This window comes from Pygocentrus nattereri, chromosome 1, assembly GCF_015220715.1.
Source record: "Pygocentrus nattereri isolate fPygNat1 chromosome 1, fPygNat1.pri, whole genome shotgun sequence".
NCBI classification, from domain to species: Eukaryota; Metazoa; Chordata; class Actinopteri; order Characiformes; family Serrasalmidae; genus Pygocentrus; species Pygocentrus nattereri.
Genome location: NC_051211.1, coordinates 28,049,384 through 28,073,732, shown reverse-complemented (window position 1 = coordinate 28,073,732; position 24,349 = coordinate 28,049,384). Strand labels below are relative to the sequence as shown.

The window sequence follows — 24,349 nt, the reverse complement described above, 5'->3', positions numbered from 1 at the left end:
CGCCCCAAAGATACACCACCAAGACCTAACATACGAAATCACATTTTATGGCATATGAGTGACAACCTGCGTTTTATGTGCTCCGAACAGGCGCAGTGAACGAGAGCCTCGCAGTTGACCGTTTGGTTTATTGTAAATTCATTATGGACTCTTAGAAACATCAACTGGAATCCTGAGGTGCCTGGAGACCCCCGCCCCCCCAGTCACAATACAGAGCAGTGAAAGTGGTCGACTAAAACAAAGCTGGGGAAAAATAAAGTGAACTGTAAACTACAGAAGCACAGGTCACTAACAATTGTCTGCCAAAACAGGTGGAGCACGGTGGAGCCCAGAAGCTTTGGAGAAGGTCCAATGGATGTGCTTGGTGAAAATGAGGCCCTCCAGCAGTTTTTTGATGGTAAGGTGGCCTCCAATAGTGTGCTTTTTTTTTTGGTCTGAAATTTTAATAACGTTCCCCAAAATAGAAGTGTGACCAATGATCTCTATTTTTCTCAGTAACGGCAGTCTCTGCCTTTACTGAGGAACCCAAGTATGTTGATTTTCTGTCTTCTTCACACAAAAAAAGGACTCTGACATGTCAGCCAGTTTGATTTGCCTTTTCAAGCACATTCGATGATCATAAACAGATTACAAAACACACTGAAGTGAAAAATGACTGCACTGGGCTGAAGATCAGAGATGGCCATGGTCAATCTTGGTATGTTACGTTGATACACAGGTTAGCTTTTGTCTTACTATAACATACCTGATAGAAGGGTATCTATCTTGGATGGCGTCGCCCACTGTCTCTTATGTTGCACAGGTTATTCTTTTCATGGTAAATAGATAGAGATCAGATCTCTTGTGTTATTACTTGTGAATAAAGCCACTAGCCAGATGTTCTGTTAATTGGTGCAAGTATCTGTTTGCTCAGCTATTACCTCTGCCAACACACCAGGTAGTCAAATTATTGCACCTATTTGCGATTCTGACTTTCCACATCTTTGTACATATTGTTCCATTAGACAGCGATCCTGACTCTAAAATGCAAGTGTGACCTGGTGGCTATTAACTTTACAAGCTCACTCACAGTTTAAGCTTGGCAATAAACCTCCCACAGTCACATGAACAGTAAGTTTTCCACATCCAGTGGCGTTTTGAGAGAATGAGGACTGTTATTGTCGAACTTGGCTTGAGTGTTTATGGTAGGAAGGATACCCAATGTTCCCCTGTCCATCATAAGTAAAGCAATTCAACTCATACCAGAGCATTAAGGATTGAAGGACAGTTCAAGTCTCATAAGTCAGACTTCTGTCTGTTGTCAGCATGGAAAAAAGTACCTAATGACAGGAAAGAGCCATTATAAGAGCCTCTGCCATCATTTATTTTTCTCAAAATTCCATTTTCTTACAATTTTTTTCTAATTGTTTAATCCTGATGTGAGGATTTCTACTCATTTTTATTCCAAGGGTTTGTGTGGTGGGGGGGGGGCGGGGCTACTTTATTTTTATTAAACAATAATAGAAAACATAATAAAAACATAGAAATGGCACTCTTCGTTATTTATTAAACTGCAAAAGTGTAATAAAAGCAAGAAAAGTTGAAGTTGATAAATGTGTAGGGCTGGGGATGCTTACTGATTTTATGTTTTATTATGAATAATTATTGATAAATTGTTAAGTAGAACTTATGTTTTATTTCTTTCCATTTTGAATGCATGCCCATTTTGCCACGATCTGAAACTTTACTTCACAGATTCACAAAATAGGTTTGCACAGCTGACTAGGTCATGGTTACCAGATAATACTTATACTTATTGTGGAGTAAAACCTTTACCACAATTTAGTGGGTTTATCATATTTGGGATCAGCTACCTAACTCTTCATAAACTGTGTTTTCCAGCTAAAAGGTATGAGGTGAAGTAGGTCGTGTTGTTAGCTTTTGTCTGAATTTTTATTTTGGGCTGACTGACTGCAAAGCCACATTTACTTCAAGCCACATTAGATCTAATATGGATTTTTATGGGTTTATAGTCCCATAACATTGTCATTAGTTTGCTTATTAGCCAGGCAAGTAGTGTTTGCTAAAAGACTGCCTACAGTGGCATTTTCCAGTGGAGTGACATATGCCAGTGCCTGACTGAAAAGTGCCAGTAACTGAGTTATATTAATGAATCATCTCTGATGAAATATGCCAGTAGGTTAACTGAATTAAATCTGCTAGTAGCTGAGTACAATAACATTTGTAAACTGTACATGTGCTTAGAGTGACATGAAAAATCTGAATAATTTATCTAGGAAAAAGTTTTTTGAATTTTGTGAAAGTTTGTGAATTTGTATGGTTACATGCTGTCAGTAAGTCTAATAATCAAGAGTCTTGTTAACCATACATGGAGGGATTTTATCTTTAATTTGCTTTAAGGAAAGTAGCTTTGACTTTACATAGACTTCTGAAGCTGGCGTAATTGGCATCATGGCCATATTAGAAACTTCAGGTCTGAGCTGGATTTCTCGTTGAGAAAAAGTAAATGCTGTTAATGAAAATCCCCATTGTCATGTTCTGTGGTAAACCAAAATATTCCCTAGACTGGCTGTTCCTTCCATAAGTCCCTGTCAGCGCTTCACAAAGTACACAAATCATGTACTTCAGTTAAAGTAGAGATACCCAAGATAAAATATTACTCCAGTAAAAGTGGAAGTTCTTCCCTTTAGACCTCCACTTGAGTAAAAGTACAAAAGTATTTGCCTTCAAATGTATTCAAGTATCAAAAGTAAAAGTACTAAAAGATTAATTATGGCTCTATACCGTTTTTGTAACAAGACTTTATTAACTAATTTTAGGTGAAAATACTCCAGTGTCACTCTTGGTAAACCAGTCTTTTAATAGAATGTCTTTAATTAGTCTATTAAAACTATTACTTAAAAGCACAAAAAACTGAAGGCAAACAATTTCCATTAGGTAGAACTGAGTGGCTCTGAAATAACTTTTTGCAAATAAGCAAAGTTTTGGTTTAAGATTTATTTGCAACTTAGTTAGAAGTTTAAGTTTAATAAAAGCTTCCTTTAAACTCAGGATCACTCATTGATGACCACACATCAGTCAACTGCATATGTGTGCAAATTCTATATTGTGCTCTATTTACACAAAGTTAGGTTAGTTCATCATTTATGTTGAACAGACTCTCCCAGAATTTCACGCTGCTGCACTGATGTTGAACCGTGTGCTGCACTGGGTCAGTATGACCAACAGGTCAAAACAAGCTCAAAACAAAGTGCGCGCTGTGCCGCGATTGGTGTTCTTGCTTTGCGCTTGTACGCATGAACCAAAAGGAATGACCGATTTTGCAAAATGTAGTGGAGTAAAAAGTAACATACTTTTGATTTTGAGATGTAGTGGAGTGAAAGTAAAAAGTCACCCAAAATGGAAATACTTCAGTAAAGTACAGATAAACGAAAAAACTACTTAAGTACTTAATTTACTTAGTTACTGTCCACCACTGATCCCTGTAATGTTCACTCTGTAAGAAACAACCTGTACTAACATTAACTCAGACTGTAACTGTTTACACAGCAGGAGATGGGGGATTACTGAAAGAAGCCTGTCTCAGCCATTCAGCTAAAAGAGTAACATTTGTGAGATTTGCACTTTGTATGTTGTGTTATACACTACACTATCTATATATACTATATCACTATCTATAGCTACTACCTTAGGAAGATTTTCAACTGGTATAGCACCACTACTAGTAGTCATGCACATGTCTCTCAGTAGCACTTGTGAGTCAGTAGTTGTTTTGTGGTATAGGTATTCTCTGCTGCTGATACTGATACTATATTGGTGCCATATTCTGCATGTGTTATAACAGCGTGGCTTTGTAGTAAGACATGCATGTGCTAGACTGGCATTGACTGCTGTCTAGACCTGTCTCCCATTGAAAGTGTGTGGTGCATTATGAAGCACTATATATGACATTACAGACCTCTGACTGTTGAGCAGCTGAAGTGTCATATCAAGAATGAATGGCAAAAAATTCCACTTTCTACAGGACTTTAAAATGTGACTGTGGGCATTTTACCCATTCACCCAGAGGAGCATTTGTGAGGTCAGACAGTGATGTTGGATGAGAGGACCAACATCAGTTCTCCATTCTAGTTTGCCATATGCCATAGATGTTTAATAGGGTTGAAGTCAGTGCTCTGTAGGGGGCAGTCTATCTATCTATCTATCTATCTATCTATCTATCTATCTATCTATCTATCTATCTATCTACTTCATGTATCATTTTTGATTAAGCTGTCTAATGATCAGTTGGGGGCGGCACGGTGGCGTGGTGGGTAGCGCTGTCGCCTCACAGCGAGGAGGGCCTGGGTTCGATTCCCCGGCCGGGCGGCCAGGGTCCTCTCTGTGTGGAGTTTGCATGTTCTCCCCGTGTCTGCGTGGGTTTCCTCCGGGTTCTCCGGTTTCCTCCCACAGTCCAAAGACATGCAGTCAGGCCAATTGGACATGCTAAATTGCCCCTAGGTGTGAGTGACTGTCTGTGTCTGTCTGTCTGCCCTGCGATGGACTGGCGACCTGTCCAGGGTGTATCCTGCCTTTCGCCTGAAGACTGCTGGGATAGGCTCCAGCTTCCCCCCGCGACCCTGACGGAGAAGCGGCTTAGAAAATGGATGGATGGATGGATGATCAGTTGGCTTTAGGCTGTTTTTATTCTTTTGGCTCTTTTAGGCAGCCAAGACATCATAAAACTTTCAATGCACACTGAAGATTTTTAACAACTTTTTCTGAAATTTTGGATGGATTAGTTCAAATGTTACTAGGAATTTCACATGTTAATGTATCTACCCCCAAAGTTCACATAAAGTAGCTCATGAGACATAGCAACAGTAAACAAGGGGTCAGCTTAGTGAAGGTTCACTTGGCTGATTTGTTTGACCTGTTGCATCTATACAGCGACTAGAAAGGTAGTTGTAGCCACAGAGGCATGTCAAAAAAACAGAGGGCATAATATTGTGTTACCTGTTTTTCAGCTAAATTTAATACTCATAACTAAAACAGAAAACACAATTGTTGACCTTTCCACTGCAAAAAAAACTTTTTAAAAGTTGGTTGTGGGTGCAGTGACTTTTTCAAGATGAGAATTTGTAAATATTACACTTACAGGTTTTTATTACCCTACTTTGATAAGTATACATAAGGTTTTGTTTATAGAAAGAGGTTCTGAAGAAGTCTCAAATCTTGACCTGACATTACCTAATTTCTAAATATGTTGACATGCAGGCTTATGATTAAGCTGTTATGAGAGTGAGAAGTAAGGGCCCATATATGACACTTATAGTTTAGATAAAATGTGTTGGTGAGATACCAGAGACATTTGCACTCAAGCAAAAAATCAAAAGGCTTTCCAATATAGAAAGGACTGTACATTTGTGCAGTTTTATTTACAGATCAAGTTTAAGTCTTCTGTCAACACTTCTAATGTGGAGCACCATACCCCAGGCCCTACAGTTATAAACCTGAATGCACTTTGCCCTGTTGTCATGTTAACAAACTAAATTACATAATCTGCTTTCTCTAGTGTTTTTTAGAACGTTACTGTTTTCCAGACAGTTATTGGAATTTTTCCACTAAACAGGCTATTGCAGCATTATATAGTGAGTTCCTAACAGGGGTGATGGCAGAAAAGCTTCCTGAGAAAGGTCTCATAGAAAGAATGTTTTACATTAGGGTTAGCTACCTCTACCTCTACCTGGTCAATCACCCTACACTATACCAATAAGAGTCCTTGGGCAAGACTCCCAACACCGCCTTGGCCTACCTGTGTAAAAAAAAAAAAAAAACAATCAAATTATAAGTCGCTAAGTGGATAAGAGCGTCTGCCAAATGCCGTAAATGTAAATGTAATTGACTGAACAAAGTTCAGTAGGTTCTGTAAATCACAAAAGGGACTGTTTGGGTTACACTTGTGGTACATCAAAATAATGCTTTGATCCTGTTTTCAGTGACTACAGAACCTCTGCAGCATCTACAAATATGTTTTCCAAAGTTTAAGAAAAAAAATAAGTGCAAAATCCAATAATCATCTTATTCACATTCTTTGTAGTAAAAAAAAGCTTTATATATGTGGCCTTGATTCCGCAAAAAGAGACACTGTGCAAAATATAAATATAAACAGAATGCAATGATGTACAAATAATATAAACCCTATATTAAATTGAAAACAGACAATTAAACAACATATCTAATGTCAAAACTGAGAAATGTTATTGTTTTTTGAAAAGAATTTTGGTATCAACATTGGCCTGTCAGGTAAACATTTTGAACATATGTGAAATACTGTAAAGTTTAGGAGTATCTGAATCATTCATGATGCTGAAAGAGTGTACATGTCTTTTATTACCCAGGTAGGATTATTACAATGCACTACTGGTTGGAGGTCCTGAGTAAGTGCTAACTTGTGCAAAACATAGAAGCACAAGCTCTTACTATCCTACTGAGTAATATAGTCAGTCTTGTTAGACTTTTTTAAATGTGTTTGAGTTACTCTGCACTGACTGCTGCTTAAATGTCATACTAATAATAAAAAATCTGTTTCTGATATCTAAATGAATACATGATTAGCCCTGTAGTTATGATTTTAACTGAACTAATGACCTTTTATAATCAAATGATAATTTGTTTGTTAATGATAGTTTGTTAATGATACAAAAGTTATATATCTACAGCAGTAGATGCCTTTGAGTTCAGAGCCGTGAAACCGAGTAACAGTCAATTAATTCCTGTTCTAAATTCAGATACTGTGACATGTTTTTAGTTATGTGATCCTTTCCTCCTCAGAAGGCTTTCTGCTGGTCATTGCCCACCATTTCTCTTTCTGATGACTAAATCAAGTAGATAGCAGCTGATGCTGTAATCATGGTGTAGGTGTAGCATGTCACCATGAGGTCAAGGTTAGGCTCGAGGGTGTTGGTCCAGAAGTTGCAGAGTAATGAGATCAAGGTCATAGTGCTATTCCATGGCAGTCATATAGTTCCACTAAAGTGCTTTTGTCCTATGAATTAGGGAGTTACTTTGTAAGCGATATCTTGGCAAGTGAAATCATCTTAAATCTAGCCCATAGACATTGCGGTCCAAAAGTCAGAGATTTGTGAAAATCTAGGATTTTTTTTTAAACCTGGAAGGAGTTAGCCCTGTGACGGAAGGTCCCCGGTTTGATCCCCTGAGCCGATAGTACATGATTGAAGTGCCCTTGAGCAAGGCACCTAACCCCCAACTGCTCCCCTGGTGCTGCGGGTAGGGCTACCCACCGCTCTGGGCAAGTGTGCTTACTGCCCCTAGTGTGTGTAAATTCATTAGTGTGTATGTGTTTTCACTGCACAGATGCGTTAAATGCGGAGGTGAAATTTCCCCGTTGTGGGATTAATAAGTGTCACTTAATCTTAATTTCAAAAGGTATTCCAAACAGTAAAGCACATTGCTCAAGTATTTTGGCTATTTTCATACATTTTCAAATGTATTTTTAAATATTTACATACATCTATTTTTTTTCTATGTCTGATATTTTTCCCATACATTTTAAAATAAATTCAGTATAAAATTTGGTTAATATGGATATATATTTTGAAATATATTTTAGTGTTTGGAATGTATTTTGGCATGGATTGTAATGCATTTGAAATGTCCATCATTTTTTTTTTCCATATGGGGCTTCAGCAGCAGGCAATAACAGGCAGTCTTTGGAGTCTGGCCACTTCCCGGTGCCCCTGAGTGAGTCCTAAAAGTACAAAAAACAAAAAGTTGAAATAGTTCCTTATCACTTGCCTAGGACTTTCCTTTAATTCTGAAAAGCAGAAGGATGATCACTGAAATATCGAAGTAAGTTTACCTGTATGTTTCCTTCTTTCTACAGCAAACAGGTTTTGGACAGTAGGGCGCTAACATTACGGCTTCTGAGTGCTGATTGATTAATGTTACTGCTACTGACTGCTGATCGATTGGCGAGCAGAACAGATCATTGGTTCTTTGTGCTCACTGACATCATGAATGTACATGAGGTGCCATTTCAAACTCCTATAACAAGTTCAAAAGGTCTTAAAAATATAAAGGTGCTGTTAAAATGTTTTATGGTGTTTCTAATATGCTTATATATGCTCAGAGCATTACTTTCATTTTGGACTCAAACCCAGGAGCACTCTCTAGCGTCTGACAAACCGAGAACCCATAACATTCACCTTTTTACACGTTTTCTGGCAGTAATACTCTTTTTATGACACAAGTGGCATGGAAGTGGCCATGTGATGTTTTTTTTTTTTTCACCAAATGTGAGTGTAAAACATAGCATGGATATATTTTGCACATGCTTCTTTGTCACCTCCAGCAGCCTCGGCAAATAATATCTGGTTAGTGTTGGTCTTGTGGTGGTCCCCTTTTACTGGTGGATAGGATGCCCTGTTAAAAAGGTTAACAACAGTTGAGTTACAGTCAATATAAAGGCAAATGTACCTTTTATAGTACGTTTCTAATAAAAAGGCCATTGAGTAGGGTAGGAGGGATTGGGGAAGAGATTTGATATTCAACTGCTTTTGCCTGCAAGTCACCTGAATGCTATTTTGAAAGTGAATCTGAAGATGTGAGTTAATAGAAGGGTTTTCCTGTTCAAACTTTATTGGGTGTGCATGCAACCAGGGTCCAAACCACTTTTATATTAATATATAATAATAATTTGTAAGTCAGCTGGTCACAAGGTTTTAATGTTATTCAGCAGTTGTGATCAACGTCAATTTTACATTGTTTTCTAAATTCTTGTTGACGCAATAATGAAATGCCATTTCAGAATTTAATCTGTCTTTCATTTGCATATTAATATAACTTCATGTAAAACACTAATAATAGCTGACTATCAGTATCGGCTAGTCATCTAGTCTCTGTGAATGCCCCACTAAGTTTGCTATTCCCTAAATGTTTAGCTTAACGAAACATCATAGCTCGCTAACTTGTCCTATGAATTTCACCCAATTTACCTAAATCTCTGTGTCAGAAAATGATAATGGTATTAAAACCACAGTTCAAGTGTCTTGATGAAAAACACTACATTCAGATATGAAGGGGGCGCTGCACAGACTTTTGCTACATTTGGGAATGTACATTCGGGTGGTCAGTCTGCTCTTTGATGGCCTTGATCCATCATCTTCTTTGGTTTTTGGCAAAGAGATGTAATCCCTTCAAGATATCCTCCATCTATCTTCGCTGATGTTGGTGCAGTTTGCTGCACAAAATTTCCTTGCCATTGTTGCTTTATGCTGTTTAGAGAGCAGCTTTCTGTCTTCTAGTTGCTCATGTTTGTGATTATGTTGCACAGAAGCCGTCTATAGAAAACCTAAATGCATTTTCTAAATTGAATTTCAAACAGTCATATTAGACAACAGGCATCATCAACCATAAAATTCAATTTGAGATTTTACATTACTCTCTTACAACCCTTAACAATCAATTTCCATTCAAGATTCAATATTAGATGGTATGATACTCAAAATAGCATTCAAATTGAATTTTTGCATTTCAATTCTAATTTCTAATGGCATGTGTTGCTGATGACGGTCTTTGTTCCAGGCTGCTTGTTTTCCTCTCTTTGCTGTTTGTTTTCTGGAGCGCAGTCATCTTCCTAATTCCCCTCTGTCCAGCTGTCCATCAAGCAAGCTGTTTTCTTCATCTCCATACTCATGCTTTGCTCAGTTTCATTGAGCATTTCTTGCTGACTCTCCCCTTTTACTGTTTTCAGTTCAGCTGAAATCCTTTCCATCTCTTTGGTGCACTGTTTCAGCTTCCTCTAGGCAGTCTCTCTTTGCTTCTGCTGTTGCCTACGTTTCAATGTTAATGTATTCTATGCCGTCTCTACTTGAACTTTGACACCGTTTAGATGAGAGATACACTCAAAGGTCGCTCTGCTAGGTACACCTACCTTGTATCTACACTCATTGAAAATTTTAATCAGTTTCACTTACCAAACAGATGCACTTGGTAGTTTTACAATCACAGATTGTTTTCCACCTATTTCTCTGTATAATTTGTTATCCCACATTTACCCCATTCATCAGCCCTCAAGATCTCCCCAGGACCACTAATGAGCAGGTATTATTTGGGTTGTGGATCATTTTCAGCAAGGTAGTGACACTGATGGTGGTGGTGTTAGTGTGTGTTGCACTGGTATGAGTGGATCAGACACAGCAGGGTCAGTAGAGCTGATGAAATGAGCAATAAATGTAGATACAAGGTAGGTATAGCTATTAAAGTGAGCTATTTAGTGAGTGTATTTAGCTCCAAGTTATCTATAACTGCTCTATAGCTGTACATTGTTGTATTGTGTCCTTCAAAATTGCTATTTTACAGACATATTTGACATTGAAGCAATAAATGTAAATGTAAAGAAATGTGAAATGATGGCAAACTATCAAAGCCCATTCTCGACACTTAAAGAAATCCACTTCCTCATTATTATTATTTTCATTATTAAATGAATTGCTATGCCATTAGTATTATTTTGTTATACCAAGTCATTATTTTGAGATGCTAAGTCATTATTTTTAGATACTATGTCATTATTTTGAGATGCTCAATTTTTTTGAGAAACTATTATTTTTAGAATTGTTTCTTGCTATTTTGAGAAACATTCTAGCCTTTTGAGAATAAAAAATGTGCTTCTCAAAATAACGAGAATGTTTATTGAAATAATGGGAAAGCATCTCATAAGAAATAATAAGTGTCTCAAAAGAATGACTTAGTATTACAAAATAATGGTATAGCAATTCGCTTAATAATGAAAAATTTTAATGGGGTGCTGGATTTTTTTCATTTAAGTGGGGGAACGTACTTCCATAGCTAACTGTCTAACAATTAACTTTCAGCGTTACATGTAATCAGTGTCCTATACAAAGTTATATGAATAGTACCAGTGTTGATTGTTTTGACCTTGCAAGATTAACTGGGGTGCAGTTAACCAACTCTTTCAGCTCATATCTCTAAAGTTTACCTTACTGTGGCAGTGCGAAACATCAATAAAATAACATTTTAAAACTTAGTAACGTGAATCGAATAAATGAGCTTTTTAACTCGCTCACTCAAGTCTAGTAGACCTTACTTAAGTATTATTGAAATTATACTTTGTTACCCTTTCTTCAAAATACTTGCCAGTCATTCATAAAATGAAAAATAAAATGAAATTATGTACATCGATGATGTCATGTTAGTAAAAAATGTGATTTTCTCTGTACTTTTTCTTCCCTGTTTGAATATTTCAATTTTTTAAAGAACAATAAGAAGTTATTAAATGATAAGTAGTGCTGTACTTGATTTAATTATTTATCTGAATCTAACCTTTGTATTTAATTATTAATATACATATTTTATATTTCACATTAATATTTAATTAATGTTGAACAATTATATTATTTATCATATTTAATTATTCTAATATAGATTATCTATCTATCTATCTATCTATCTATCTATCTATCTATCTATATTTATTTATTTATTAATTATCTGCCAGAGATCTGATTACCACTTTTCAAATATGAGGCATTCTGGTTATTAATTTGATTATAATATAAGTATCAAGGCTGTACAGCTTTCTTGGTCATTGTATAATCTTTTATAACTCTGTTTATTCTTGACACAGCCAACATTTTTTTTTTCCTAACAAACTATTTAAAACCTGTTCAGCTGCCTCACCAAATCATCAAATTCATTCCAAACATTTCAACACTAGTATACATGTATTTTTTCCCCTGTTTTGCAGGGCAAGATGTTAGTGGCGTATTGGAGAGTGCAGCAGTGGACACCAGCATTCTTGAGCAATATCTGAGCAATGATGTTGACCCCACTTTGTGAGTTCTATCTACTGTTTCTTCCTACTGTTTCCATCAACACTTGCATGCAATCAGATTTCTGCAGTTATCTGATTATTCAAATGGTCATGTAAGCAACATTCTCTGATGTTTTAGACTAGGTCACACTGACTGTGTTTACATGCAAAGATTTTTTCAAATTTAATTGAATACATTACAATTATAGAGGTGTTTGTATGTTCACTCTACTCAACAACCTGCTGAAAAATTTCTGTTTGCATGCATGCTACAAGTAACCTGATTCAAAAGTATGCTCATACATAGAGCACGTAGAGGGTACACTGACAAGGAGCATCACATGAGTCATTGTGAGACAAGCAGCAGTGAATTACCTGAGTTTTAGCTGGTGTTCTTGTGTTTTTACTTACTTTAAAATGATGGCAGACTCATGAAAATGTAAAATACTTGAAAACATACTTCATGTTCTTCATACTTCATAATTGTGTGTGCAATTGTGTGTGCAATAATGCAGAGGGACACTAACTTAATTTAAATAATTTAAATAATTGTAACTGCTTTATACCTGATGTTTCATATTACTATCACAATCACCGCCACCATACTATATTCTTAAGTTAAATCTGGTGTACATACTGTAAATTCTCTATATTTTCTTAAATTATAAAAAGTGTTTATTTTTACATAAATGGCTGCAACTGTAACAACTGCAATTTCCCCCTGGGATCAATAAAGGAATCTGAATCTGAATCTGAATGTATACAGACACTATATTGCCAAAAAGTAATCATTGAACAGGTGTTTCAATCACTTCCATGGCCACAGGTATATAAAACCAAGCACCTAGGCCTGCAGACTGCTTCTACAAACATTAGTGAAAGAATGGGTCTCTCTCAGGAGCTCAGTGAATTCCAGCGTGGTACCGTGATCGGACGCCACCTGTGTAACAAGTCCAGTCGTGAAATTTCTACTAAATATTCCACAGTCAACTATCAGTGATATTATAACAAAATGGAAGTGATTGGGAACGACAGCAACTCAGCCACGAAATGGTAGGCCACATAAAATGACAGAGTGTCATGACTGCATTGTTCCAAGTGTAAAGTTTGGTGGAGGGGGGATTATGGTGTGGAGTTGTTTATACAAGTTGGACTCAGCACCGTAGTTCCAGTGAAAGGAACTCTTAATGCTTCAGCAGACCAAGAGATTCTGGACAATTTCATGCTCCCAACTTCATGGGAACAGTTTGCAACAGTTTGCTCAACCAAATAGAACACCTTTAGGATGAATTAGAGCAGAGACTGTGAGCCAGGCCTTCTCATCCAATATCAGTGTCTGACCTCACAAATGTGCTTCTGGAACAATGGTCACTAAAAAATTCCTGTAAACACACTCCAAAACCTTGTGGAAAGCCTCCCCAAGAAGAGCTGAAGCTGTTATAGCTGCAAACAGTGGGCCGACATCATATTAAATTCTACGGATTAAGAATGGGATCTCACTCAAGTTCATGTGTGTGTGAAGGCAGATGAGTGAATACTTTTGGAAACATAGTGTATTAAAGAAGGGGCAAGAAGAAGATGTCATGTTCTGAAACACAGAAGCTGGACACCAGTCCCACCCTTGTCTTTTGAAGTTCAAAGCATTAACTTTGTCTCCCCTGCATACCAGTTTCTGGCTGCTGCCATGTTGAAAGTTACAAACTTGCACGCTTGCGCAGAACGTACTTAAACTTTCCGATTGGGAATGTCATCTGATACAAGCATCTACATGGCTACTATTCTTCTGGTTATGGGATTATTTACAGGATTACCCAGCCCAGGCAGAATTTGTTTTCCAACTAGACTAGTTTGACTGAGGCCAGTATACTACTACTATTGCATATAATATGCATGATCAAACTTGGGTGAAATGTGGTAGCCTTAGAATAATTTAGTAATTAGTAATTAAATGGAGTCATGGATTACAAACTGGATCAAATGCCAAGGTCATTCATTCTGGTTAAGCAAGCCATCTTCTACATACATTTCTTTATTTCTTGACGCACCAGAGTAAAGTCTGTAGAGTTCATTGTGGAAGTTTATAGTATGAGTTAGAAAGGCTTGATGAAGTGATTACTCAGGAGCCACAAACAAGAAACCCAAATTAAATGAGAAACACTCATCATGGTTGGCAAGTTTTTTTTTTTTTGCTATTATATTGTACCATTTTTTTGTTCTGTTATTTATGTATTGTGTGTTTGGTTCTTTAGTTTAAGCATTTTCTTTATTTCTTTAGCATGTTACCTGAATCACCTCCAGACTCAGGCTCTGAACCTTGTTCTCCTCCACAAATACCAGGTAATGTGCAAAGCATAAACTTTGGTTTTGAATTCAACTTTAGTTTTTCTAACAGGCTAAATGATACACAATACAGTACATATAGTAGTTTCATGCTTTAAGATTTTTCATTCAAACTGTCCATATCCTACATCCTTTTTAAACAATGTTTACATACTACATCAGACTCTTCAATTATTACGTGAGAATTTCAATGATATTTGCTGATTTGTCATCTCTACGATGACAATAAAATTGTCAAGTCTTGAAGCAATGATCCACTTGAGGCAGTGTGGACCATCATTGTCCCATGTCTAAGGTGTGTTTTTTTTTTTATTATTCTTTATATTAAGCACGGTGAACAATAAACAGCATAGTAATTATACCTATTTATAATGCACTTCACCACTGGAACAGCTCGAAGTGGTTTGCAGATTTTTAAATATACCATGTAATAACAGTAACTTACTGTTAAGACTAGCTTAATTTGTTACATACAGTTTGTAACACTTAGGTGTTACTTGTTCATAAAAAGCACTCAAAGTACAACAGTATTACTTAAGGATTGATTTAACCGTAGCTTTATAATGAATTTTTAAAAGGTGTTAACTGTAAATGTACATCATTTATAGTTACACAGTTGTGAAACACATTTTAAAATTATGCTACACTTAAACACATTTCTCGTGTACAAGGGAATTCTTGAAAATGGAAATATATTACAGTAAATTAAACAATCAGACAGAAAACAGAAAGAGAATACAAATAATATTCAAAAAAAATTTTCACACAGTTTCTCACACTAGAGGTAGAGTTGTAGAGTACTAGTTGGCTGCTTTGAATTTTATCTCTGTAGCATTTTTTTTTACCAAAAAAGCTTTAAAAAAAAAAAGTAAATTGGAGACAAGAGATTCACTAATAACCAAAAGCATGAGGAAGAAACACAGAGAGGCTATACCATTCATGTTCTGTACTTTTTTGTCCCAGGCAAGGCTGATTCTCAGCAGTGGAATCTTGGTAGTGATTGTTCCAGCTCTATGCAGGGTCCTCTGATCAATTGATCTTGAAGCATTTTTACTTCTAGAAGGATTAAGCTATACTTTTATTTCAAAGGCAGTCAAGCACCATGTTCAATCCCAAACACATGAAGTGATGTTGAGGTCTGGGCTCTGGGGTGTCTAGCCCACTGCTCTGAGAATGCTAGCAGCTTCTTTATGCAACTGAATTGTCTTATAGCCAAACTCCTCAGAAATATTTCCTGAGAAATTAATAACTTTTACTTAAAAACTATTGTATCTGGAAATTAGATTAAGAGTGCTCTCTGACTTTTGCACAGGGCTTTATTTTTGCATGAGAAAGGACTCTTAAGAATACATGGTGATAAACTCAATTTGAAAATATACAATATGCCCTGTGCTCACCATTGAGACTGAATAAGTTTCTGGCTCCACCTGAAGCTTTGTTTGTCATAGTATCTCATAATTAGTTGACAGTATTTATCATTTTGCCATTACCTTCCTTCTCCAGATGTACATTTGGGTTCTGAACCGGGATGGTCTGTTGCTGCTTCTTGTCGCCTCAAAGGAGGGCTGCAGGAGCACTGTGGAGCTCCAGCACTTCCTCACAACTGTCATGGTAGTGCAATGAACCATTTAAAGTCCAGCATTCCTGCATTAGCTCAAGTTGTATGTGACTCTCACATACAATTCATGAGCCTAGTTGAGGGCTATGCTTACGCCAGCAATCCACCTACAGCACCAGTGCACAAGGCTGCCCAGGACAGCCAACATCCTCCCATACATGCTGTAGGGGGCAACACAGAAGCCAGCACCTCTGCTGCATCTCCATGCCTCTTGCCTCATACCACATGCGTGGACCCCAAACCTGCCCTCAACACAGGGTGAGAAACGTTTCTATGCAGATTGTCATTATGGTTGTAATTATGTTGTCTTCTTGCTCACCCTCTAATGTCCTCATTGTATTATTTGCTTTCAAAGGAAAATCGCACACGAAAGGAAGAGAAAGCACTCAGACTCTCTTGAAGGGAACGTAGGCCCACGCCAGTGGGTTGACTCAGTTTGGACCAAACCTTCATTTTGTGAGTGTTAAATAAGCAGTTTCAATGACTGCTGTTCACTGTCAGTTCATCAGTTAATATGTAGGATAATTTGAGGGAAGAAGCCTGTTAGACTAATATGTTCCCCCACTTTTTTCTGTCCTAATGAAATTAAGGGGTCCAAATCTAATCTCTCATTTACTGAATGGCTTCGGTTTAACTAACTGTAAAATTTTATTTCAGTGACAACATTCCTGGGATTTACTGCCTGAGATTTATCTCTTTATTTCAATGTAAAAAAACGACATTGGAAAACCGTGATCTATGTGTTTATATTACGTTATAAGAAAAAAAAATGTTATATTGAGTAAGCATTCAAGGTTTTGCTCAACCAAATAGAACACCTTTAGAAAAGTATAAACACAAGTCAAAATGTCCCTTTAGCATGTTGCTATATATATAATAAGAATATAATCAGTTTATATAACATGAATATATAATGATTGTGTTACTAATAATGAGAATAATAATTTGCTTACATAACATTAATATATAATTAGCATAATCACAACTATTTCATTTGTGGACAGAACAGATGTCATAGCTTATTAATGAATTTTTAAAATACAAAAATGTGGCATGCGCCTGCACCCGAGACCCGACGATGACGGCCACGAGAGCCAGAAGAAAGACGGCAGGGAGTGACTTGGGGTTTGGGTTGGGGGTTGGGGGGGGGGGGGGTGTGCGCAAAGCCCAGGCTTCGCAGAGGGACGCGAGTGACGGCGGGAGCAGGAGGACTATGGTATGAGGCCATGAGGAGCACCAGGGCATCGAGTCCTGAGCTCCGCTGGGCGTTGAGCTGGGGGGCGGTGACGAGGAGGCGGAACATCGAGCTCTCGTTCCCTCTCGGCTCTCGATCTGGCGAGGAGGGTCAAATTGCAGCACCATATGAGTGCGTTTCTGTGATGCAGACATGTCCGCAGAATTGCACCTCGTGTTATGTCAGGGGCAGGTGGACTTTGGAGTAAAAGCCACAGTAACATTGCTAAATAAACAGAACTTGTAGCACACGCCATGCTACAATAATACTTTAGTCTTATTCTTTCAGTAGCATGATTTATGAAAAACACAAAGGCTAGAAAAGGTTTGACGGAAAATTACACATTCTATAATACTTACTGTTCTAAAATACTTAGATGATTTATTGATTCAACAGACGCCGCTTCTTTTGCAGGTACAGATATGATTTAACGATTCTTGGGAGAGCATTTTGTCCAGTTTTCCGCTACTAGAAAAAAAGGATAAGTCTAATTATTCTGAAGTTCTTCCTTGTGTCTTTCTCTACTTATAGTAAGCCTTGAGGATGGAACATGTGAGATGCCAAGTTATGATAGTGATGCCCATGCAGCGAGTCCAGTGATGGGGGCATTCCAGCTACTGACATGGGATCAGTACCAGCCCAGCCAGTGGAGCACCCTCTACAACAGCAGTTATCAATCACTGTAAGTTTTTACAGATATAGCCACAAAAAACATTTTTTGAGGAGTCCCTCAAGGTTCATTCTTAGAGCCTCTGTTTTCTTTTTGTGTATACTACCTCAGGTAATATGACGAAATATGATGTCGCTTTTCATAGCTATGCTGATGACATACATTTGCATTTCTTCATACATTTGCATTTCTTTATACATTTGCATTTTCTAAACCACTTTATTTATAAAACACTTATAGTTCTGTCTACGACACTGGGCTAGAACATAATGTATGTAGCAAGTGTAACAAATGATTTAATACTTTAAGAGCCATTCATGCAGAAGTCCACATAGTTACAGTTTTCTAGTAAACAAAAAATAATTTGTGTATTATGAAATATGCAGCAGAGAATATTTCACATCAAAACATTGTTAGTTTTTTTCAAAGTATGACAATAAAATCAAACTTAACCCTAATTTCTTCTAATAGTGTTAATCTTTATCACCTGTCTGTAAAGCACTTTGTGCTGCTACCTGTATTATTATCATTATTATTAGAAGTAATAGTAGTAGTATTACATGTCACTTCAGATGTGAGCCTTCTTAACTCCCACACAGTAAGTCTGTTCCAATTGCACTTGTAATCCCCTTCAAAGTGCACTGCACAGGGCATTCATACATATTAAGGGTGATTTCTTCTTCTTCTTCTTTCGGCTGCTCCCTTTAGGGGTCGCCACAGCGGATCATCTGCCTCCATCTTGCCCTATCCATTGCCTCCTCTACTTTCACACCAAATTAAGGGTGATTTTAAAGGAGTGAAAAAGTTCAGTTGATTATGAAACTTTGGGATATACATGACACTACAGCATGTTTTGAATGCTGGCATTTATCAACTGCAGTTCCCTTAACTGACCTCCAGTGCTCAAGTGTGTAGGAAATATAACAATATGGCTTTAGGGACCCTGTGGAATGGAATTAAATAAGTGTTTTTTATGGTTTATCCTTACATATAGTTTAAATAGAATATTTCTGTAATTTCACTGTATCACTGTATATTTATATCACTGTAATTTAGTTATACTTCCAAGCATGTTTGGTATTTTATATCTATTGCTGCCCAGTTTGCTGCTGCATCAAAGACTCTACTGATCAACATGATGTGCCAGGGTACTCAGATCCTTTTACAGCTGTGATTTTTTTTTTTGTGCCAAATGGAATTCTATTATTTGCGAAGAAGCAAGTACTATAATAGTCAACACTACTAAAATGACTCATTTTAAGTTTATATTTTATATATATAAAATGTATAAAATATATATAAAATATTGTCAATATATTGTTTTTTGTGAAGGATAGGGTTTATATTTTATCTTATTTTTTACTTTTAGTATTTACTTTTAGTATATCTATATTGTAGCAAGTAACAAACTGTAAAAACCTTGTTAAAGTTAATTACTCGGTTGGTAATTTCTCTTCTACTTTTTCTTGCCTTGCTATCCATTTGTTGCTGTAACACTGAGAATTTCCTCATTGTGGGACTAATACAGGATAGTCTTAACTAATTGGACAGTAAAACTGGCTCCTCAAATGTTAAAAATGGTTCCTCAATTGCTCTTAATGTTTTCTTCCACTGTGGTCATGCAATTTGCAGTCCACCCCCAGGTTATCATGTGGACACCGATAAAGGTTTCATCTACTCAACAGTTGATGAAGCCTTTGTGTGCCAGAAAAAGAACCACTTTCAGGTCACAGTCCACATTGGGATGGATGGAGACCCTGAATATGTCGAAACCCCTGTAGGTCCTATGCCTGTAGAAGGCTTCCAAGTGAATGTCTTTGGAGTGAAGGTTAGTGGATTCTGCATAAAATTGCTAATAATTCCAGTGTCTGCACATGTTCTATGACTGACATTTTGGCTTTTCCTTCAGCTCGAAGCCCAGAACCACCAAATTACCATAGAGCAGTCACAGTCTGACCGCAGCAAAAAACCTTTCATGCCAGTTCAGTGAGTCTTCTAACTATAAGTCTTTAACACCATGAATCAAGAACACTTATGAAGTATGTTTTAAGTGCCTGTATTTACTCTGATATCTTTTTTAGAGTAAATTTGCCAGGAAACAAAATTACCAAGATTACACTTGGTCGATTACACTTCAGTGAGACCACTGCCAATAACATGAGGAAGAAAGGCAAGCCTAATCCTGACCAGAGGTGAGCTTCCATTAACAGTCAGATATAAACTTACTCACATTTATTTCATTGTATGCCGGTGTTGTAATAGATATGGAATATAAACTGATAGGGATTGTGAATATATAAATTTGTATTCTTATAAATATTTGAACACTGATAAAGTTATACTATTATAAATTTTAGCCATATAACATGAACAGAATACATCTAGGGGCAGATTTGCCAACATTTTGCACTGACATGAGCCCTATTTTCACATTAAAGTCATTTCATTAAATAGATGTAACCACACATGATGAGATCAAATAGGTGTCTCTGTCTCTGCACATTTGCACTTTTGCCTCATTGCATATGCATTTATAGGAGTTTCCCTCTCAGCAAAATGCTGGCAGTATATTAAAATGAAGCACTTACTCTGATTTGTCAACACATCACACTAAAAAACTAAAATCAATCACAAAAACAGAAATGTAATGTAATTCAGGCATATTGAGGCAGAACTGTCTATCATCCTCTACACATAGTTAAGAGGTTAGGCCCAAAATCATACAGATTCCAAGATGTGCTCAGTGAAATTAAACAGGGATTTTACAACATCACACAGTTTCCAAATGCACTTAGCACAGGACTTTGAAGCTTAGCTCATGTGTTTCAAACAGAAAGTAAAAAATATTTATTGTTTAGAATATCTAACATATTGTGTCAGAATAATGTCTTATTTTCTCAAAACTATTAATTATGATCTTGAAATAATCATGTACTTCCTTGACTAGCAATAACTCAAGGTTGAAAAACTTTTTTTCCTCTTACCCAGGTAAAACAAGCATTAAAATGCATTAAAAACACTTGTGTGTTATATTATGCTGATCATATGTTAGTGTCGGCAGACTGTCAGTAATTAGCTTACATCCAGTGCTGACTGAACACAACTGATCCAGATCATCAGATCAATTAATTAGCTGGACCAGGGTGTTAGATTTGGGCTGGAGATTTTCAGAAGTAGGCACTTGTCTAAACACTGCAGGTGAAAGATTAAAGCTTGTGGTGACTCTGAAGACTCTAATGCTCCCTGTTTGTCAGGTACTTTCTAATGGTTGTGGGGCTTTACGCGACTGTCAAAGGAAAGAGTTACCTGCTGGTTGCAAACATATCTGAGAGAATCATTGTCAGGGTAAGTCTCGACTCGTCATACAGATGAATTGTCATATAGTTGAATTCAAAAACTAAGTCTCAAGACAGAATCACAGAGAGAGCACACATGTAACACGTGCCACTATGTTCTTCAAGCGAACAAACTACAATTGTAGGCTACTTAAGTCCTTGGTGAAGTCTTAATCTGTCTTAATCTGTTTTAATCAATCATCTCCACTCATTGTGCTGTATTTTATAGAGGAAATATCATTAATTGAGTTCATTGAATATGAATGAATCAGTGATCACACCCTCTGTTTTTATAAGGCCTCCAATCCAGGGCAGTTTGAGAATGACAGTGAGGTGCTCTGGCAGAAAGGACAGACAGCAGACTCGGTGGTGTGTCAAGGAAGGGTTGGGATCAACACAGACACCCCAGATGAGGCACTTGTGGTATGCGGGAATGCCAAAATAATGGGCACAGTTATGCACCCTTCAGACAAGAGAGCCAAAGAGAATATTCAAGAGGTGAGAGTCTCAGATTCCTCACGGTATGGTTTTACACTTAGTAATAGATTTAACAAGGTGGGCATTGAGTGGGCCATGATGACTCCTGGTGTGGATATAAAAATAATTTGTAGACACCAGTGAATGTGGTGGTATTTGTCAGTGGCATCTGCAAGAAAAGGCTCACAAGGTTAATCATTGTACCACTTTGTAGTGAGCAGAAAGAATTTTGATACATCAATATTATTTAGGGTTCTGATGCTTTCCCAGGTGGACCCAACAGAACAGCTGAAAAGAATAGCTCAGATGAGGATCGTGGAGTATGACTACAAACCAGAGTTTGCATCAAAAATGGGAATTGACCAGGTGCACGAAACAGGTGTGTAATGAACAAATGCTTTCTTTGGACTTAATTGGATGTTTAGGGCTATGATTGAATCCACAGCCACATTTCAGTCTGATTGTGACTGTGACACATCATATTACTTCTCAAGGGAGTCACAGTTGCCTAGAGGTCATGTTTAATGCAAATTCTAAAGTAAAATGCAAATGCATATGAACTAGAGGATTGGCTAATCATGGCTGATCACACATGGCTGATCACACATGAATATTTGTTCATTACCAGTCCCTCAATGAGAACAGTAGTATCTATCTTAGCAGTGTGGGTGTTTTTACCAGTTAAACTACTAGGAGCTTGTTTCCTAGACAAGGAATAAGCCTAGTCCAATATTTTCCTTTCAGTGGAAACTTTCTACAGTGCTTCATCCCTGCCCAGGAAACCAGTCCAACATTAAAATAAATGCAAATAAATTGTTAATATATTGGTTAGAAGAATGCAGATTTGGTTCCTGAGTACTCTCTGTTCTCTGATCATTGTATAGATTTGTTAAATTCATCAGCAACCCACTTGATTTAATTAATAAAGGAGTGATCAGCTGAGCTGGGTATTGGATGATAATTATAAATACTGGGCTTTCTCAAGGACAAGTTGGAAAATGGTTAAGAAAGATACATGCCTAAAATCTGAATATATTTTTATCAGATTATATTTGTTTCTACAGTAGTCTCAATCCTGAACACTACAATTGATCTTGGATGATAAACTTAATTGCCAGTATATTAGTTCTTTAGGTACATCCCCAACATTTACACAAATACTACATTCAAATGAGATAATATGTCACTTAACAAATCAGGTGGCAGAATCATTTCACAAGACATGTATTGTCACTTGATTCCACGGCCAAGCAACCTTTTTATTGATTGAGCATCTCTGGGAAAAGGTGTAGGGAGCGGTCTAATTTGCAACAATTGTGCAACACAGTAATTTCCACATTGTACAAGATTTCACAAAACGTCCAGTAGAGTCCCTGTCTAAATGAATCTTGTTGGCCAAAAGATCCACAACATACAGCTAAATGCCAATATGCCTAATAAACTGGCATCTCAGTGTATTATTAGATATGACTGTAATAAAAGCTTTCTCTATCTGGGGTCAGGCATCATTGCCCAGGAGGTGAGGGAGCTGCTTCCCACAGCAGTGACAGAGGTAGGGGATATCACCTGCTCAGACGGACAGAAAATCCATAACTTCCTTATGGTAGATAAAGTAAGTAGCAGACACACAGAAGCAGCTCTTGTTTCTTTCATTAAATGGAACCAACTGTATCTGATCAGCATTAAGCTCCCATTTATTCTTCCAACAGGAGCAGATCTTTATGGAGAATGTGGGGGCTGTGAAGCAGCTGTGCAAACTCACAGACAACCTGGAAACACGTATTCAGGAGCTGGAGGTGTGGAACACTCGTCTGGCCACGCTGAAGAACCTAGGGAGCATGCGTGCCAAAAGTGCGAAAAGGGCCAGTGCTGATAAAGGGTGAGTGTATGACAAACAGATCCAGCATTAGGCCAGATAGCTCTGGAGTTAGGAAACACTTTTCTAATCAATGACCCAATGACATTTTTTGCTATATTTCACCAAGACTTTATGTGATCAGTACATTTGCCGTGACAGAGGTACAGTGAGAGGAAACAAGTATTCAGACGCTTATTGTTATTTAATTATTTAAGACCTCCAGTACATAGATTACACTTGATACACTTTAAATTTACATCATGTCATTTGACTTAAATAAATAAATAAACAAATGTTTGTTTAAAAAAAAAATTCTATGGAAAAAGTATTTAGACACTACAGATAATAATATTAGTGCAGGGCTATTGTCATTTACAGCTTCACAATGTTTACAGTAAGAAGTAAATTAGGTGTTTGCAGTATTCAGCCTCCTTTACTGTCAACATTATTTTCACAGTAGGTGTAATTTGCATTAATAGCTTAAGTGATTTGTTTTTATGTGTCTTTTATGTAGCTTGTATTGTTTCACATTCACATACACACCTTCCAAAGATGTATTGTCTGTGTTTACATCTGTGTTACAGGAAAAGCACAAAAAGCAACAAAACTCAAACATCAGTGCCCCCCAAAAAGCCATCTCTGCTAAAGGTAGGCAAAGTATGTAAAGAAAAAAACTTCTACTGTTCTAGATCTTTACATGAGAGCATGCCCTTGTTGAAAGCCAAAAGCCAACTCTGAAAACATTATGTTTCTGTATCAGGAGTATGTATGCGAGAAATATCAGTACTGCCTTCAGCACAGAATATTCCAAGCTAGTATCATTCTGCTTGTGACAACTATGGCTTTTTGGTGAGTCTTTTCTTTGTCTTTAGAATTTCTGAACTCATTCACATAATGCATTGACCGGACTAAGCATTCCAGTAGGAAATGTCTTACAGATTTTTAACTGATCAATAAAAGTGTCCCTTTTATTTCACATTT

General features: G+C 37.1%; 1 protein-coding gene across 4 annotated transcripts in view; it reads left to right on the top strand.

Annotated features, from left to right (window-relative positions):
* LOC108435075 (myelin regulatory factor like) overlaps positions 1-24,349 on the top strand; it is a 29,929-nt gene that overhangs the window by 1,375 nt on the left and 4,205 nt on the right. For 2 of the 4 annotated variants that reach the window (XM_017710629.2, XM_017710630.2), the window contains 16 exons: positions 312-397; positions 11,771-11,858; positions 14,112-14,173; positions 15,680-16,052; positions 16,150-16,250; positions 17,560-17,710; positions 19,331-19,526; positions 19,608-19,684; positions 19,780-19,890; positions 20,953-21,043; positions 21,331-21,531; positions 21,781-21,889; positions 23,013-23,122; positions 23,220-23,389; positions 23,953-24,025; positions 24,129-24,217. In XM_017710629.2, coding sequence (XP_017566118.1) covers positions 352-397; positions 11,771-11,858; positions 14,112-14,173; positions 15,680-16,052; positions 16,150-16,250; positions 17,560-17,710; positions 19,331-19,526; positions 19,608-19,684; positions 19,780-19,890; positions 20,953-21,043; positions 21,331-21,531; positions 21,781-21,889; positions 23,013-23,122; positions 23,220-23,389; positions 23,953-24,025; positions 24,129-24,217 — 2,048 coding nt within the window. In that variant the 5' untranslated portion in view covers positions 312-351. The remainder of the gene's footprint in view (positions 1-311; positions 398-11,770; positions 11,859-14,111; positions 14,174-15,679; positions 16,053-16,149; positions 16,251-17,559; positions 17,711-19,330; positions 19,527-19,607; positions 19,685-19,779; positions 19,891-20,952; positions 21,044-21,330; positions 21,532-21,780; positions 21,890-23,012; positions 23,123-23,219; positions 23,390-23,952; positions 24,026-24,128; positions 24,218-24,349) is intronic. The other 2 variants (XM_017710632.2, XM_017710631.2) reach the window with 2 other exon arrangements.